This window comes from Lichenostomus cassidix, chromosome 2 (assembly GCF_008360975.1).
Source record: "Lichenostomus cassidix isolate B80296 chromosome 2, HeHo_3.0, whole genome shotgun sequence".
Classification (NCBI taxonomy): domain Eukaryota; kingdom Metazoa; phylum Chordata; class Aves; order Passeriformes; family Meliphagidae; genus Lichenostomus; species Lichenostomus cassidix.
The window spans coordinates 5,650,403-5,668,956 of NC_139482.1; the positions used below are offsets into that span (position 1 = coordinate 5,650,403).

The 18,554-nt window shown below is 41.2% G+C and overlaps 1 protein-coding gene across 2 annotated transcripts in view; it reads right to left on the minus strand.

Moving 5' to 3' along the window:
- The window catches only part of XYLB (xylulokinase), an 81,609-nt gene that overhangs the window by 62,776 nt on the left and 279 nt on the right, over positions 1–18,554 (minus strand). The window contains exons 2-10 of one of the 2 annotated variants that reach the window (XM_085050211.1): positions 16,230–16,312; positions 15,305–15,374; positions 13,819–13,899; positions 12,484–12,570; positions 11,359–11,487; positions 10,027–10,092; positions 6,504–6,576; positions 1,276–1,394; positions 50–131 (exon numbers count right to left, since the gene is read on the minus strand). In XM_085050211.1, the coding sequence (XP_084906337.1) occupies positions 50–131; positions 1,276–1,394; positions 6,504–6,576; positions 10,027–10,092; positions 11,359–11,487; positions 12,484–12,570; positions 13,819–13,899; positions 15,305–15,374; positions 16,230–16,312 (790 nt within the window). The remainder of the gene's footprint in view (positions 1–49; positions 132–1,275; positions 1,395–6,503; positions 6,577–10,026; positions 10,093–11,358; positions 11,488–12,483; positions 12,571–13,818; positions 13,900–15,304; positions 15,375–16,229; positions 16,313–18,554) is intronic. The other variant, XM_085050212.1, reaches the window with a different exon arrangement.

An 18,554-nucleotide genomic window follows, 5' to 3' on the forward strand; every position in this document is an offset into this window, starting at 1 on the left:
GTACATATATAATCATATTCACTGAATCTTGCACAGTTAATCATCTCACCTGGATTGTCTCCTGTAAATGCTACTATTTTACAGTCTGGGCTAAACCCATAACGCTGACTATAATATGGAGAAATGGGCCCCTAAGGAAAGAAAAAAAGAAAGAAAGAGAGGAAAAAAAGCTCAAAAAAAATGGAATGCAATCTTGCAATAGATGACATAATGTATTGTAACATAGAACTGAAACCCTGGAGCAGCTACAAGAATAATTTCTGGGCATTTAAGGTATAAATGAATATTTTAAAAATTTTTAATGCACTTTTTCCATTGTTGATGAGAACCTCATAGAAATACCCTCAGATTAAATTTTGAAATAGGCCAGTAAATAGCAGCATTTTAGCTTTGGGTCTTTCTTCAGTTATTCACATCAAGTAACATAAACACATCTATCTGTTTTGCACATATACATGAATATTAATAGTTAGAAATTAGAAATTCAATGCAAACATAAGAGGAAACACAACATTAATATACATCACAGCATCAAATGCTGGGATATGACCCCTATTATTTTAGAGGTCAAGAACTGTATTTTTTTAAGCCACATTTGATAGAAAAAACAGGAGAAGAAAACTGTCCATAAAAAATACAAGGACATCTATACAGATTTTTTAATCTGTTCCTCTCCATTACAGATCAGCAGTGAATTCTGAGGGCTCAGGTGATGAGTACCTCCACTGTCTCACATGTGCACCAGCTGAAGTATAGCTGTTTTTGTGCTGGGTAGGAAGACTAAACTCATTTACCCAGGAGATGTGAGGCTTGATTTGATTTCACCATTATGCTACATGAACTGAGGAGCTTTAAATATCCCAAATTATTCACAGAGATTACCTCATTAACTCTACAAACAGTTTAAAACAAGATCTCTGTCTAGAAATGCAAATGCTGGGCTCTGTTTCTGCAGCAATAAATGCCTGTGCACAGTTCTGCAGCAACCAGGTGCTTTGGGGTGAGGGAGAACCCAAAATCTTATCATTGGAGCATCTACCAAAAAGCCCCTCATATAGCCCAGAGCATGCAAGAATCCAAGGAGACCAAAGCTATGATAGGTGCCAGCTAAGAGTTTCCAAAGATGTCTGCATTTGCTCTGAAAAACACCTTCATAGCACAGCTGGAAATATTAAATCAGCAGCATTGCACAAACAGATAAACTCCAAGTGCCATCAGCAGAGCTCCCAGCAAAGCCCCAGTTGTTACTTACAACTCTTCCAGACAGGCACATACCAGGACTGAGTGGGATGGTACAGGACATCCCAGTCTCTCCTCTAATCCAGGGGCACAAGCATCAAGGCAGGACTTTGACCACACCTTTTCCCAAATCTGCAGCAAGTTCATCCCAGAACCTACAAGACAGATCAAAACAGGCAGTGCATAGGATTAAACAAAGACCAGAAAATTCCAACAGAAAATGTACAGATTTGTATTTTACATTTAAAGAGAGAGGTTTTAGCTCTTCTAAAAATACAGGATACTGATAATTCAGCTTCTGGAGAGTTTTCACCTGTACAAGTAGCAGCTTCTCTGATGTACAATGCACTAGACAGTTCAGTCATTCACAAATTATGAGTAAAAACAAGAACATCAATGCCTCCCCGTCAACTTCCCCCCAGATCTTCCACCTTAGACAAGGACTTCACTACAATTAACTAAAAGTGATGGAGTATGTCACTTGAAGGTGTGTAGTGCTCAGCAGATGCCTAAAAGTGAAGAAGTTCCCCCCTGGGTGGGATGGCTTTACCCTACTCCTACCTTTGAATAGAGTATCCTATATCAGCTAAATCCATGCTGACTGATCTTCCTTCATATCAATGTTTCCCTTTTCCATTTTTCAAATGTAGCTACTAATTTTGTGGCCAGTTTGGAAAGTCCAGTTTTGGACACCAAAGTCATGATTTCCAGAAGTGCTGAGCATCCCAACTGAAATCTGCAACACCTGCAAGTGTGCAAACCCCTAAAGTCCAGATTCTGCAAACTGATTTACAGAATGCAAAAACCTAAATAACTGATACAGTCTCCTATTTCCTCACCAGAACTATCACTAGATCTAAGAAAAGCCTGTGCAGTTTTGGTTTGGTTTCTCATTGCTCTTTCCTCGCTGTTTTATTGCTGGTTTAAAAGTTAATTGAAGTTGGTTAGTGGCCAAATCTACACAACATACTGAGCAGTCCACACCCCTGGCTTATGATTCTGAGATGCCTTTAATGGTACTTTTCATTAAACTTGAAAATCTGTAAGTGTTTCTGGTTAGTGCTGCTCAGGGACACAGTGGCCTTATTCTAGATTAATTCCATTTTCCTTTCAAACACTGTTTAGCCCACAGCTTATTTATCTCAGACACACAGCCACATCCTCGGTTAAGCACAGTGGAAATCCTGACATTTCCTTTCATTCAGTACATCTTCAAGCTTTTTTAAACCATAAAGATGGTGACACTGACAACACATGCAGAGTCTGTGGAATGAGACTTTGCTTGCAGTGCTGGGATGCAGAGGGAGGAAAGGATCCAACCCCATCTCATGCAGCACATCACAAAGCTCCAGCAGTGCTTCTGCTCTGAGGAAGGACCTGAACACATCCCACACACACTCTGCTGCTGGCTACACAAGCACAGATGAGCCCACCCTATCAACTCCCAGCAGACCTTTCCACACAGGCTTAAAAATGGGTTTAACAGCATTTACAAACAAACTGTGTACTCATCAGTCCAATCCTAAGCACCACCAGCATGGTCTGGACCTAGTGCTCCACACAGTGTTGTAAACAGAAAGTGTTGCACACTCGAGCTGAGACACTGGAATAACCCAAGCCAAACAGTGGGATATTTGGATTATACTTAATAGCATAAAAATAGAATTAATTTTATCCAAATCAATCAATCAATCCATCCTATTTCAGGAAAATTAAACAGACTGAACATATTTGGCCTGTGATGAAACAGCAGGAATTTGACAGAGCACAAAGCACAACACAGGCAAGAGATGCAAATCCCTTTTCTGCTATCAAAATCACTACTACAGACACAGAAAGGGAAAGATGGCAAGATTTACTCCAGCTTCTCTCAGTTCTCTATGGGAGATCACTCTTAAATCCTGCCATCCCTTCCTTCCCAGGGTAAACTGTGTCCTGAGAAGGTAAACTGAGCCCAGAGTCACCATCTGCACTTTTCAGAGGTAGAGGGTGTGAGCAGCCACATGTTCCATGCTCTCACGTGTAACAGGGCTTTCTACAAGGAAATACACAAATATATAAATTGTGCTTGAAAAGTCCATAATTTAAAAGGCCAAGAACCCCCTCACTAATTTAAATTAATCAGTGAGGAACACAATCTTTAAATAAATAGGAATTTTCTACAGAAAGTTCAGTTGTTTTCTGCAGATTTTTTTAATCCTTCTAGTTCCTCACCTCACAAGCCTAGACAACCATTTCACCAATATCCTCCAATGCAATTTTGCAAGACAGTAGGGCAGCCTCCAATCTTCCCTGCATAAAGCAGAAAAGCCTCTAATCTTTATAACTGAATGTTTACATTGTACAGAAACAGCACTTCAGTTTATTGACTGATATAGTTCTTGATATAGTGGCACGAAGATTTTCATAAGCCCTGAGAAAAAAGAGATGAGGTAATTTGCCCTCAGAAACTAATTTTTAAAATGTGAAACAATTGTTTTAGAAGAACTTTTAATCTGTTGGGCTGGATTCATCCTATCCAGCTGTGGGCATGGGAATGTCTAGTAGTCAGTGGAAAATAAAAAACAGAGCTGAATGCTCCTCTGATTATATGAGAGTGATGCACATTCAGTTCCTAACTTTAGCACCTCTGCTCATAACCTGCACCACAAAGTTGAACATTTAAAATCAGCAATAATCTGATAAGTGAGGGGAGAAAAGAAACAAAACTCAAAGGCAGCCCTTTGACTTGCCACCCCATCAGCACTGAAGGTCAAGAGCCAAAGCCATGGCACAGCAAGGACTGAGGAAAGGGTCAATATGTGGATGAATAGATTTCCATATTTCACTGCAAACATCTCTGACTTTCAGCACAGAACGACCAGGAGCACAATCAGGACTTGCTAATATTTACTACCTATACACAAGTGTAAGTGCTTGAACACTGCGGGGGAAAGGGGAGAATACAAACACTTTCATTACAATGACCCAGCGATGCAGACTAACTGGTTTATATTAATCAACAAAGTAAAGATCAATATTTGCACAAGTTTATAAGCAGTTCAGTGCATCTGTTTCTGTATTACACCCTCTGGATTGCCTTTTTGGGCAGCTAAAGCCATAGCAGTGTAACTGCAGACACCACACAAGCCACAGGAGGAGTAAATTCAGCACACCACACTCCTTTTGAAAAGGCTTCAGTCCAACACATCCTTTTTTGATAGAACAACAAAAAACAAGTATGCTAAGCCACGATTTGCCTAAGGCTCTTAGTAAAGCATTTCAAAAGATAAACCTTCTCCAGGTCAAGAGCAGAATTGCTGTTCTTTAAGGTGTCTTCTAAAAGAAACAATGCCCCAAGTGTTCAAGATGTTTAGGTCCCAAATGTATCTTACTTTTAACATCTGCACAAAATAAATGAAAATCGTTCTTCATTCCACTAGAAGGTAATTTCATTTTTTTTTAAATCAATCACTCAGGGTGCTCAGCCATTCACAAGTGATTTGAACCTGACGAGATTGTACCTTTAAGAAGGAAAGGAAAAAATCCTGAAACTGAATAGCACATTTCCCACAATAACCTGCAAATTTAGAGAGATAAGTTATTGTGTGGAGCTAAACAATTTGACAGGGTCTTTTAAAGATGATATGACCTGGAGTTAAACCTACAGAAATGAAGAATAGGTCTATTATCTGAATATTATTTTGAGAGATGCATTTTAAACTACAATACACAGGTGCAAAGTAAAAGATCAAGTGAATTGCAAGAATTTGTAAATGGCAAGAAAACAAGTTTTTCAGCTGCATCCAAATAACTACTGCATCCACTATAGTTATATTTTATTACTGGAATTGGAATTCTCTCTCATATTAACAAAAGAAAGGAACGAATGAGGCAAAATATAGCTTACAATGCCAAAAAATCTTTTGTCTTTTAAAGAGAACTGTAACATCCTGCTTAGTTCTCTTATCTTTTTTCACACAAAGATTTAATAATCTTACATGCTCTGAACAGCACGTAACATTTATTCAAGTTCTGTAAATATCCATAGGTGTAACAGAACAGGCTCTCCTGGAGCTCTTTGAAAAATGTGACTCATTTTCTAAGAAAATTTTCCAATCAAGCAAATTTTAATTTTCCTTACTTTAAAATGTTTTGTTTTCAAACATTGACATTTTCATGTTCTGAAATCGGAAAAAGCATGGCTTTCCTCCACTTGCTTCCAAGTAGAAAAGTAAAATTACCAAAAAACAAAAGTCAAACCCAAGGTAATTTTAATGCTTATAATTTTAAACATTCAAATCAAAATTAACACTTCACTCCTGTTGAAAAATAAAAAAAATAAACATTTATTTATCAGAAAAAGAACCTAAAGATCTGACTACCTCTCTTTGAAATACAGTGGGTGGCTGTGCAGCTCAAGTGCTCAGCATTTTGGATCCTATGAGCTTTGATGGAATAACAAAGGAGAAAAATGAATTGGTCTTAACACATGGGTGTCAACCACGTCTCTATAATGCAAAAATTCCTTGGAGGGCCTTGTTATCTAACCTTTCAGCTCTGAAATATATCTTCTCTTAGTTTCAGAGCAGAAATCAGAAATGCTATTTAGAAATAACAGCACAGCTCCCAAGAAAATGCTTTCCTTCGTAATTGCCATTTTAAATTGCCATTTAAAAGCTGGATAACTGAGATAACACACAACAGAAAAGAGAGACAGTACTCTTGTCACTTTTTAGTCTTTGTTACGATGAATAGAGAGATATGGAAGTTTTTTTTTAACTGGGTTCAGTACTTTTTTGCTTTATTTATGCTTCTTTTCCTGGTTAATTTTGAAAATATACTTCTGTTGTAGATCCATAATCCAGTTAGGTGGGGAAAAAATCATCCCAATATACATCACGTTCACATCCTGTGAAAATCCAAGCTAAACCAGCAAAACCAAAGAACAAATACCAGAACTCTGAAGTTTAGTTTAGGATTCCACAACTTTTTGATGTCTCTTAAAGTTCATTCACCACTCCTTTATGCATCACAAAATAATGAAAAAAGCTGTAATTGCATTTAAGAATCTTTTCTGTGGATCCATTTGATAGAAGTGGGAATCAGCATGATGGGGATAGATAAGCACAGCAAACAGCAAAATAAAAGGAGTAACTTAGCCTAAAATCTAATATACTTGTCATTAAAATTTAAAGACTGAAAACAAATAGCAGAGACTCTGTCCTCCATCTATGTAAAGTAGGGATGGTTAAGTTGCTACTATGAGAAAAGCCCACACTTACCATCACTGTAATCAATGGGTGCATAAGTTCCTAGGAAAAGGGAAGCTGCAAAGCTACTGACCAAAGAGATTCTCTGGGGAAAAAAAAAAAAAAAAAGTGAGAAATAGGGAGTCACATCAGTATTCACTTCAAAGAAAGTAATTGGAAAGCAAAGAAAGTAATTGGAAGCAGCAAATGTTAATAGGTGCTTAAGGTTAGGCCCCAAAAGCACTCAAAAATACCTCTAGAAGGATTATTCAGTTCTGACCATCTCAGTAATACAGCAGATACCAATCTAAAGGTAACCCCATTATGAAAGCTGTTAATAGCTCTGCTTTCTGAAACATGCCAAACACACCTAGTATGTTAGCATACTCTGTGTTAGCATGAAGTCACAACTTCAGTGTGTCACAGAAACTCTTTTCAAACAAAAGCACTTCCTAAGAAAAAAAAAAAACAAAAAACAACACACACACTAGCAAAAAATCCCACACAAAACCAGCTGTGTGTTGACTATGGGGAAATGTCCAGAACCATGCTCTTGTCCACCCAGAGCACAGCTCTGTAAGCTTTTAGAAGCTCTGGCAAGGCTCTGCCAGCACCTTTAGCACCTCTGAGTGACCCCTTGCCTTCCTTCCAGCTGAGACCCCAGACCTCCCAGGAGCTGGCAATAATCAGCTTTGAACTGAACCACTGCCTGCAGCTCTGCCTCAGGGCAGCTCCAACTGCATTAAATCCAGCTGTAGGGCTGGCCAAAAAATGCCCCATATACCACAAGACAGTGATCCACCATGGTCCTGCTTCCTCTTCACATCTGCTGTGTGGAATACCAAGTTAACCAGCTACCACCAGGCTTTCTGCATGACCAGGTATTGTCTGTTCCCAGAAGCTGGAACAAAAACAGGCAAATTCCTCATTCTGCACTGTGACTCGCTCAGAAATATGATTGTCACCCAATAACCAAACAGAATCAAATGCCTACTGGTGGAGGGAGCCAGCAGTGACAGGTTTTTATTAATTATCACAAAGCCACTGCTTCACACAGCATTTGAGGACAGCCTACAGCCTACAGCCAGAGCTCTAAGAGGTGGTTGTAATGGCCAGGAAATTTAATGATGCACTTGCTCTTAATGCATCTCTCCCCAGGAATACATCCCACTGTGCTCAGATAACAAAGGCCTACCTTCTGTGGTGCCCCACTGGGCACTAGCTGCCTGAAATGGAAGGATAAAAGGGTGAAGTTAAACTGTGAATCAGCCAGCCAGTTTAGCAAGCTGACCTACAGAAGGAAAAACATCCACCTTCCACATGCTATCGAGACTGCCAAGCTGTTGAGTGCTCCTTGAGGGTCCCCAAGAGCAGCCCTGGCAGAGAAATATTTTGTACTTGAAAACACCTTGCATAAGCTTTTTTGGTAAAAAGTGCCATCAATTCAAACAGCCCTCAAAGTCTGATATTGGCCTGACCAGGTCCCAGTTCCACAAACCCACTTCCCCCCTTTGACACACCTTTCTCTAAATTTAGTCTTGAGCTTATGATCAGACTGTATCAGTGTTCTGTTTTATCTCATACCTTACTAGTTTAGTAGTAATAAAATGAAAGTAACTTGGCTGTGGAAAATGGAAGCCACTTGGCCTTGTTGAAGTTCATGAGGTTCACACAGCCCCACCTCTCCAGCCTACCCAGTCCCTCTGCATGGTGTCCCTTCTCCTCAGCATCAACTGCCCCACACATCACGGTGTCACTGACAAACCTGCTGAGGGTTTGCCCTCCACCCCACTGTCCCACTGTCCCTTCCCTTCAGCATCAACTGCCCCACACATCTTGGTGTCACTGACAAACCTAGACAAACCTAGGCAAACCTAGGCTTGCCCTCGACCCCACTGTCCATGTCATGACAAAGATCTTTAACAGCACTGCTCCCAGCTCTGACCCCTGAGGATCAACACTCATCACTGGTCTCCACTTGAGCCCCTAACCCCAACTCTTGGATTCCTACTCCACCAAGTGCTCCATCTGTCAAATCCATGTTTCTCCAATTTGGAGACAAGGATATTGTGTTGGACAGTGCTGAACACTTTACACAAATCCAGGTAGCTGACAGCAGCTGCTCTTCCCTCATCCACCAACTCTGTAACCAGATCACAGCAGGCACCATGTTTTTCAAGCAGGATTTGCCCTCAGAGAAGTCATGCTGTCTGTCACCATCACCTCCTCTTGTCCCATGTGTCTCAGCACACTTTCTAGGAGGATCTGCTCCATGACCTTGACAGGCAAGGAGGTGAGACTAACTGGCCTGTGGTTCCCCAGGTCTTATTTTCCTTTTTAAAAATGGGGCCTACATTTCCCCTGTTCCAGTCAGTGGGAACTTCACCAGACTGCCACAACTACTCAAAGATGATGGACAGTGGCTTAGTCACTTCATCCACCAGTTCCCTCAGGACCTGTGGAAGTATCTCATCAGGTCCCATGGACCTGTGCACCTTCAGGTTCCTAAGATAGACTCGAATGTGATCTTCTCCTGCTGGGCAGCTCTTCACTGTCCAGTCCCTGCCTTTGCCTGCTGTGGCTCAGATGGTGTGCCTGGAGCTCTTGCCAGTGAATACCAAGGCAAAAGTCATTGAGTACCTGGCCTTCTTCAAAGCCTGGGTAACCAGGTCTCCCATTTCCTTTTGGAGAGGGCCTACATTTTCCAAAGTCTTCCTTTCATCACTAACATACCTATAAAATCTTCTCTTCTTGCCCCTGATGTCCCTCGCCAGATTTCATTTCCTCAGGGCTTTAGCTTCCCTGACCTGATCCCTGGCTGCTCAGACAACCTCTCTGTATTCCTTCCAGCCTCCTGCCCTTACTCCCACCCTCTGTAGCCTGTTTGAGTTTGTCCAGGAGCTCCTCATTCATCCAGACAGGCCTCGTGGTGTTTTTGCTTGACTCACTCTTTGTTGGCATGCATGGCTTCAGAGCTTGGAGGAGGTGAGTGTTCAAAATTAACCAGCTTAGGAAAGCCTGCATCCTTCCATTCCACCTCTCCAGGAGCCATCCCACCACATCTCCATGATGCCATAGGATCATCACCCTGCGCACTTCTCTAACTCCTCGTGTTTATTCCCCGTGCCACATGTGTTTGCACAGCTGGGCCCCCAGTGAAGGTGACTTTACAGGCTGCTGCTGTCCTTCAGGTGCTCTCCTGCTGACCTGCCATCCCTCTCCAGGCTCTATCTCCTTCTGGCACTGGCACCAAACTGATAGGAGTGGGATGGATTGAGGCTCAACTCCCCCAGCAACTTCAGTTTAAAGCTCTATTCACCAGCTTGAGAAATATAACACTCAAAACAGAACCAATGTTTGATTTTTATCTGCCTTACTACTAATAATTTAACAAAATTAAAAATTAAAATAATGACATTTTCAATTTTCATCTTAAATTCAAACACAAGAATCAAAATAATGTTTAGCAAAAAGGTCTGTAAAAACATCTGCACAAAATTCATTTTAAAAGATTTTCAACTGTGTTTTCCAATAAGGGAATTGAAGTTAAGCCAACCTCAGTTTGCTTGTAGACCTCAGGATTCTGGCTGTAAATCTTTGCTATCTGGTTTCCTGTAAAACGCTGAGAAAGAAATGCAAATGCTTAGAAACACAAACCTTAAATGGAGTCAATAATCATTAACTCTGTGTAATGAGTTCAGAACATTGCACTTTGGATATTTAATTTGCCTGATGCATGATGAAAGTCAGTGCACAGCAGGCAATCTGCACTAAACAGAGTATAAAGCATAGTCTCATTATGAGAATTTTGTTCACCTTTTGAAAAAAAGGCATGTGGAAAAAGCATTACTATCCATAATTTACATTTCAGAAATGACAGTTCAATGGAATGAATCACACTTATTCTGTGCACAGGAACCAGAACAATTCAAATGCTGCCTTCAAATCCTTGAAAAGGTTTAAGCTACACAATCTATGTACCTGCCTGTGAGGCAGGTGAATGGAGAGCAAAGCAAGAAGTTTCATGCTCAAAGCAGAAGCTCCAGCACAGACTAAAAACATCTCTAAGGATGTTTATTTTTCATCCACGTATGATGTCAAATAATCAAAAAACCTTCTAACACTGAAACCTTAATATTTAACAAGTGAAAAATAAACTGTTAGTGGTACACAAAGCCTGATTTCAATGCTGGCCATAAACCTTGCGTGATGATTCAAAAACAGCATCACCAGTCTGGGAGATTAAAGTCTCACTCTGTTGAAGCAAAAATATGAGCACCCAGGTGCTGAGATGTCTGTAGGGCAGCCCTGCTCCCACTACATAATTCACTGTCACAGCTGCCAGGAGTGACAGGAAGAGGAGACAAGTGACAGTGTATCTCTGACAGCGTCCCAAACTTCTGAAACACTTCTCTTAGGTCAACAGCTACTTCTTAGCCTCCAGGGAATATTAAAAGGGCAGTATTTTAATTGCAGAAGTAACCTGGAGCAGTGATCCACAAATAGGTGGATGGATTTACCCTAAATAAACCTGTAACACAAATTGGATTGCCATCCCAATAGAAATGTGGCTACACAAGATGCTCCCAGGGGACAGCCAGGCCCTGGGACTTTAAGCATGGCCATCAAACACTGTATTTGGGAACCACTGGCCAAATGCTCACTCTGACTGCCTCCTGCAGCAGAATTTCCAGTGTTGGGCTCATTTCACTGCAGAATTTCCATATCTTCCTTTCCAGGACCAATGCAAAGCACAGTGTGGTTGGAGTTTCTTCCAAATCTGTCTTCCATAATTAATGGCTGATGGTTACCTGCTGCAGTGTGTGATAGAATTGCTCCTATCACCAGGATTTCGTGCTGAGGACTTTCTCCCCATCCCATTCCTTACCTCATAGGCCCTGGAGCCAGTGATGCTCGCCAGCTGCTGGGCTCCCCCCACAGCTTTCTCCAGAGCTCTGCACTGGGAAGCTGTGCTGGAATCCATCCAGATGGGACTGTTACTGACTGAAAAACAGCCCTGTAATCAACAACACCCTTTGTTAGTAAATCTGGTCTCTGACAAGTTCCTGCTAGGGTAATAACAGTCTTTTCCTGCTGTCACTTCACAGACCCTACAGGACAATGTCTCTGTACATCCTCTGGCAGCCAAAGCCCCAGCACCTTTTAGAACTCCTCTGCAAAGCACCAGATTATCTGCCCACAGCTCTACTAACACATTTCTCTTTAATGCATGGCATAACCATTTGGAAATACAACTGAGGCTTAGTGCCTCATTTATTCCAACATTTTAATGCAATTTCCTTGAGTTTTGCACAGATGAGACAGTTCCAAAACTAATGATTTAACACATCAGTTACACAAGTCTCCCTTTCAACATATATCCATCCTTTCTGACCTTGAAGTAAGGAAGGTAAGGGTCTTCCAGAGGAGAGTTGATTCCTTCCTGTTTTTCTTTTTAAATAAAAGCTTTTCAATTCTATGCTCTACACTCACCAATCATACACACACAAAATGTTGAGGTTCAACAAAATTTACTTAGTACTTGGTTCACAAGTCCACACAGCATTACACTTCCATCCTTTCAGAAGTAAGTGTAAACTGGTCCTTTTTTTATATATATTTTTACTTATGAAATCACAAGCACTTCAAGGAAACTTACGTACAAGTCTTTTTCATGACAAATTTTTGTTAATGCAAATGTATTAAAAATGTAAAATATTTACAGATTGTTTACAAAAATATAACATTTTCTGGAAAAAAAAACAGGCTGTTACTCTGACACAGAAAGATTCTGGGACACCCGCTGGCACCTGTAAGCTTTTAAAGCAGCACATACTGTCATTTGGGAGAAAATGAAATGTCAAAAGCCCTGCAACTGAAGGAATAACTACTACATTTCATTTATGCTGCAGGGGCTTGCAACTCAGCCAAACAAGAGGAAGGAGAAAAGCAATGTGTAAGGATCAAAAAATGGACAGTGTAGCTCTTCTTTCACAGATTTTGTGCACCTTACCTTTAGTGATTGATGTAAAGGCAGCTCGGATGATGCATTCTTTAAAAGCTGGATGCTTCCTTTTTTCCAGTACACACTCCCATGTTGCTGTAGGAAATACAGACACAGGAGTTGAAGATGCCCTCCCAAGCTGCCAAGTTCATATCCTGATCTTACACTCTAAGGAACAAGAGAACTCTCTCCAAACTAGGACCCAAAAATACCCCTTTTCAAATTAAGGGTCTCATAAAAACCTCTTTAAGACTGAGCAAAGCAGAATATTATTTTGTACTACAGAAACCTCTAGTGGAAACTATTATTATACTGCTAATGGCATTAGATTCTTATGTGAGGGCTCTTTGAGCTGTAGCCAGAGCTCCAGGCAAGACTTGATTCTGTGCTATTTCAGCACAGCCCCCTGATCAATCAGTTCCAAGCCTGCCCACCTTGCTGGGGGTGGGCAAAATAAAGGGAATATGGGCAGTCTGGAAATGCATTTCCTTTTTCCACTTGAGTAAGATGGGGTCACTTGGCAGTCCCTAACTTCTGTTCCACGTAGAATTCATAGCAGAGCCTTGATATCAGCTCTGATTTTCAGATACTTTGCTCAGACTTCCAACTGCAATCAATGAAACATGCAGATAAAAGCAAGAGTTTTGATTAATTAGTCCCAGATACATCAAGATGAATAACCTAAACCTCACATGTCGGAACCAGCTAGTGTTTTGGTGCTGTCCTCACCCTGAATATCATCTGTGAAAAGTACAAAAGCCTTTGTTGATCCATTGGAATACTGGGAGACAACTGGCTAAGTGACTAAATGTCAGGGTGGATTTTATAAATCTCAAAAAAAAAAAAAAAAGGCATTATGCACTACAAGCTAAATCACAGCAACATTTTTGTCATTTCTGTATCAGAGACTCCCATCATTTGGGTTTTGTTGTTCCTGGGCAGATCCCTACCCTAGCCAACAAAAAACTGCTCAGTAGGATGTTTCTGTGCTTTTAGCAAACTGTGCTCCTCGCTGGTTTTTCTACACCGTTTTCCACAAGCACCTGGATCTGCTGAAATTCAAAATGAACAAAGAATTAAAACAACAGGAAGCCAAGCAGTTCTGCACTATGCTGATCTAAACAACTGCACTGCAAACCTCATCCTCCACTCCCACTATCTTCTAGTGATTGTCTTGTGTGCTTCAGGTGTCAAGTTCCCCTGAGGAATGGATGCTTATATAGAAGCTTTGATTTTACTTTATGCCATTACTGTCTTCTGCCATACAATTGTTTAAATTTATCACTCTACCTTACACTCTATCAAAGAAATACAGTGAAACTGAATTTTTCTTTATAAACTAACCTGGCCAGCACCAGACAAAGCTCTGACTTGAGAGAAGTTAAAGCCTGAAGATTTCATCTTTTCCAAGATCATATCCAGAGCCTACAACAGCAAACAGAATTGAGAATGACAGTAACGAGCTATCAAATTATGCATACTCACAATCTGGAATTAAACAGCAAATTCATGTCATCACTGATAAGAGTTCATTGGCAGATAATGAAAAATTAGCTAATGACTGTGGACTTTTCAAAAATCTGCATAAATTACTTTATTAAGCGAGAGTTCATAAAAGAAAAGTTGAGTCACACAGGGAAAAATAAGATCTTTAAAGAAGCTGAATCACAAAGATCCATTCTTTGAATCCTAAATAAGAGGCAAGAATTCAAGAATTCCGATTCATTAAGAAGCACTTTTAAGAGTGCCAGACACAAAGCAGGATTACCTTTTCCTGCTCTTATTTTTGGAAATCTATGAAATCTTAGTGGGTTGGTTACACCCTGCACCACATCCTACAAGACATTAGGTAATCTCAATGCCACTACACCCAGTGTCAGCAAACTCACAGATTCTTTAACTGAAGGCTAATTCAAGTGATTTTAGCCCTTCAAGCACCCAGGTAAATTTTGTTCTTGACACATTTTCCTGAAGTTTAAGATGAAAAATTAGTCTATCTTTAAATAGTTTAATTTAGATTGGCACTTCCCAGACTCTCTTGACAAATGGACCACTGCAAGACATCCAAAGAAACATCATGTACCTATATCATCATATTATTAATTTAACAATTATGACTGTTCCTCTTCATTATGGTTCAAAAAACCATCTGCAAAAATGTTTACTAAACTTTTGTCAGCTACTATGGATCACCAGCTGGGGATTCTCTGACCTTTCAAATATTTTAACTATTCAAATCCATCTAGTAAAACAAATTTAAATAGTACCATGTGAGAGTAACTGTTGCAGAATCTGCACAGAAATAAGGAAGGCCTTATTTTAAAATAGAAAAAACGCTTTACTTCAAAATAAACATCAGTCAAAGTTACTGAGAATCAGTGAATAAATTGCCCTTTCACCACTTACAAATTGCAACATCAATTGGCAAGTAAAGCTCATTGTAAATAAAATAGTTTCAGTAACCTGGATGTTACAAAAACACAGATTTAAGCAAGGCAAAGTGACAGCTGCCCCGCTTGTGTACAAGGAGAAAAACAAGTCTTTTTTCAAATGAGGGAAAGTCAGGAAGGAATTTCACACACACAGAATGCTGTAATAGTAGGGAGTGAAGAAACAAACAAAAAACCCATCAAAATGTTAGCAACTTCTACTATGTTTGTTGATAGCATTACTATTTGCATACCAAAGACACAGAACAACACTTCAAAGAAACAGAATATAAGCAAAAGGACTAAGCTGATTTGAGTGATGAGTTCCACTTTTGCTCAAAATAAACTTTCATTTCTGTAACAGCAAGGAAAAAGTTGAACCATAAAAAGCTTGTTCATACCTTGACCCACATGAGCACTGGTGAAGTGACTGTCAGTCTGTCACTGTGAATATAAACTCCACCCTGAGTCCTACAGAAAAACAGGATTTTGTCTTGGTAAATTCAGCAATTTTTTTCCCCTGCCAAGCAAAACTTTCTTCAAGTTTATTAATGACCAAAGAGAATTTGCAATGCTTTTATGTTAAGAGCAAGGATTGGTGTTTGAAACATGAAAAAGTAAAAGCCAGCTCCTAGGAGGTGACCTGTTTGACCCAATTGCAAAGTAAGTGGTTTTCAAGGAAAGCCCCTGATCCTGAAGTAAGATCTCTGATAGACTCCATTGCTGATACTGCTCATTGCTGATACTGCTCCATGTAATTCATAGTTATTTCTGTTGCAGTCAGTGACTTGGACCTCAATGATGAAGTTCAATTTTTGCTGTTAAACCATCCAGCAAATAAATGTATTTCATTGAAACTTGTGACTGGAGGATGATATTTGTCAATTCTAGTCTATTGCTTAAGTAAACAAATACTGTCATTCTACACCTTATTGTGAGATTTGAACAACTGATTTTGTATCCAAATCCCTTTTAGATGCTCCACTCATGTAATTTACTTGCTGTTTTGAGAGAATTCTACCTAGTCATGTCCAAAAGTCTGAAGTCCCAAAAGAAAAAAAAATGGTGTATTTATACATAACATTTTGGGGCATATTTTCTTAATTTGTTTCCTGTTGGGAGGTCTTATCATATTTACATGCAAGGAAGGCAAGAGCATATACTACCCTTGCCAAGTGCCAAGTAGGAAACATGAACATGGCATGACCTTTTTCCATGCCTCCTTACATATCAATGAGACCAAACAGGGCAACAGTCCCATCTCCCCAGTCTCCAAAGCTTTAAATTACATTATCCAAGTAAAATACAAACCATAAAAAGCCTTACTTAAATTCCGGAAGGTCCTTATCAAAATGAACATTATCCTCATAAATGACCCTCAGCTGTTCATCAATAGCAATGACTTTCAACTAGAAGATATAAAACAGGATGTTAAGAAAATCTAGCAATAATTGAATAGCTCTGATAACTCATTTATAATAATTTAATTCCCACAGACAAAATGGAAAAAAAAAAATCACTCAAATCCATACAACTCACTGAAAGTATGGGCATAATTTTACATTAAACAAGGTATCATGTGAATTTCCAGCATGTCTCCTATTAAGCAATATGGGGGTTTGTTTGCTTGTATTTCCTCTCCCCATTTTCTGTCTCTTCCAATACACCAGACAGGGCGACAGGCATGTGCAAAAGAACAGCAAACATGTTTCCAGTTTCTTAGGTTGCATCATAGAACCCCCTACATCCAATTTCTCCAAAGAATACAGTATCTCAGATCAAAGTCGCCCTACCCCTTCTTTTTTTTCACCTCATTTTTTTTGTCCCATCTTGCCAAGGAAAGATGGGACATCTTACAGATGCTTTAGGGTACCTTGAACACTTCCCTGCTCCCCAGATGGTGAGTAAATCAAACTCTACCCATTTAGCAAAGCTCAGAGGGCATTACATAAGTGTGTTTTGATCTACTGCAACAGAAAGCAACATCCCCAACTCCATAAAGCTGAGCCTTCTTGTAAGCACAAATCAGAAAGGTACCACAACCTTTTCTTATCCATCTTCACTTAAGTTCACCTAGTTCTGAAGAAAGACAGCAAGAGCTGAGAAGAAAAGCAAGAAGGTAGCTCACATTCTGTGCCTATTTCAACAAGGAGAGAGTGCAAACTGCTGCTAAAGGAACTGATCAAAAAAACAAACAAAAAAACGCTACAAAGACTGTTATCTCAAGAAGCTGCATTCAAATAATGAGGCCATCCCCATTTTTACCATAGTGGTGTAGGACCATTATCTGTGCCCTGGCACAACTCATTACCAATCTGCACTAGCTTAAAAATGGCTCTGACCCACTGCAGCCTAATTGGCTCTCTGCTTGCAGCACATCCCTGTAAAAACACTTGATCAACCTAGCCTGGATGTGTCTTTTCAAGCTCCCAAACTTCAGCACAACCATAATGGTGATTTATACTCAAACACTTATTTTTAACATATTCAGGCCTCTGCACAACTTGGGCAGAGCTTCTATTCATGGTGCAGCAATACCCAGCTGTGCTGACAAATCAGAATTCCAAGCAGCAGCCTGAGGATCCAGGTTCAGTCTTGATTCAGACAAGGACACTGGGAAGTTGGGTTTGGGTGCAAATCCCAGCTCCTACAGCAGCAGGCAGAGGGATCTTCAGGCAGCCTGCATATAGAGAAGGGCCAGACCACTCCTTTCCAGGATTTAAGCCACCCCAGCAGGATGGGGAAGCTGGATGCATTTGGACACACATCCCACTGCTTCAGATGGGGCAGACAGAAAGGGATGAAAGGTGTGTTTACAAAGGTGATGGGGATATGAGAACAACCAGGTACATGCACTGCCAGTGGGCCACAGACATCTAAAAACACATAACACACTGGGAATTATTACAGACATAAACTAAAACACAGGAAGTTCCACTTCACAATGAGGAAGAACTTTGTTACATTGACTGTGTCAGAGCACTGAACAGCTGCCCAGGAGGACGTGGATTCTCCCTCTCTGGAGACATTCCACACCCACCTAGACATGTTCCTGTGTCTAGGTGACCCTGCCTGGGCAGGGGGGTTAGACTGGATGATCTCCAGAGGTCTCTTCCCCAGAGTCACGCAATCGGTCCGGTTGCAAGGAGCGCAGTGGATCATCCGGTCCAACCTCCCCGCTTCAGGAGGTTCGTCCCAAAGCGCACGGCACAGGATTGTGTCCCGACATCCACTGAGTATATCCACCGAGAGAGATTCCGCAACCCCTCCGGGCACCCCATCCCTAAGACTTGTGTGATTCCGTCACTCTGGGAATGGTTTGGCATCAGCCGCGTCAGGCTGCGAGCCCGGGGCAGGGAGCAGCGCCCCGCTCCCCGCAGCCGCGGCCGGGCCCGGGCAGGGACAGGAGCTCCGCACGGCGAACGCGCCGCTGCGAGGAGGAAAGCGGGCGCGGGAGGCGCGGGGAGGGGACGGAAGCGGCGGAGAGGAGGAAGGCCTGGTTCTGATCCTGCACGGTGGCCGCGGTGGCGGCGAGGCAGCGCCGAGCTCATCCCCGCACCCCGGCGGGGCACAGCGGAGCATCTCCCGCATGCCCGCGCCCCGAGCCCGCCAGCGCTCCGAGCCAGGCCGGGCAGCGCAGCCCGCGGCGGG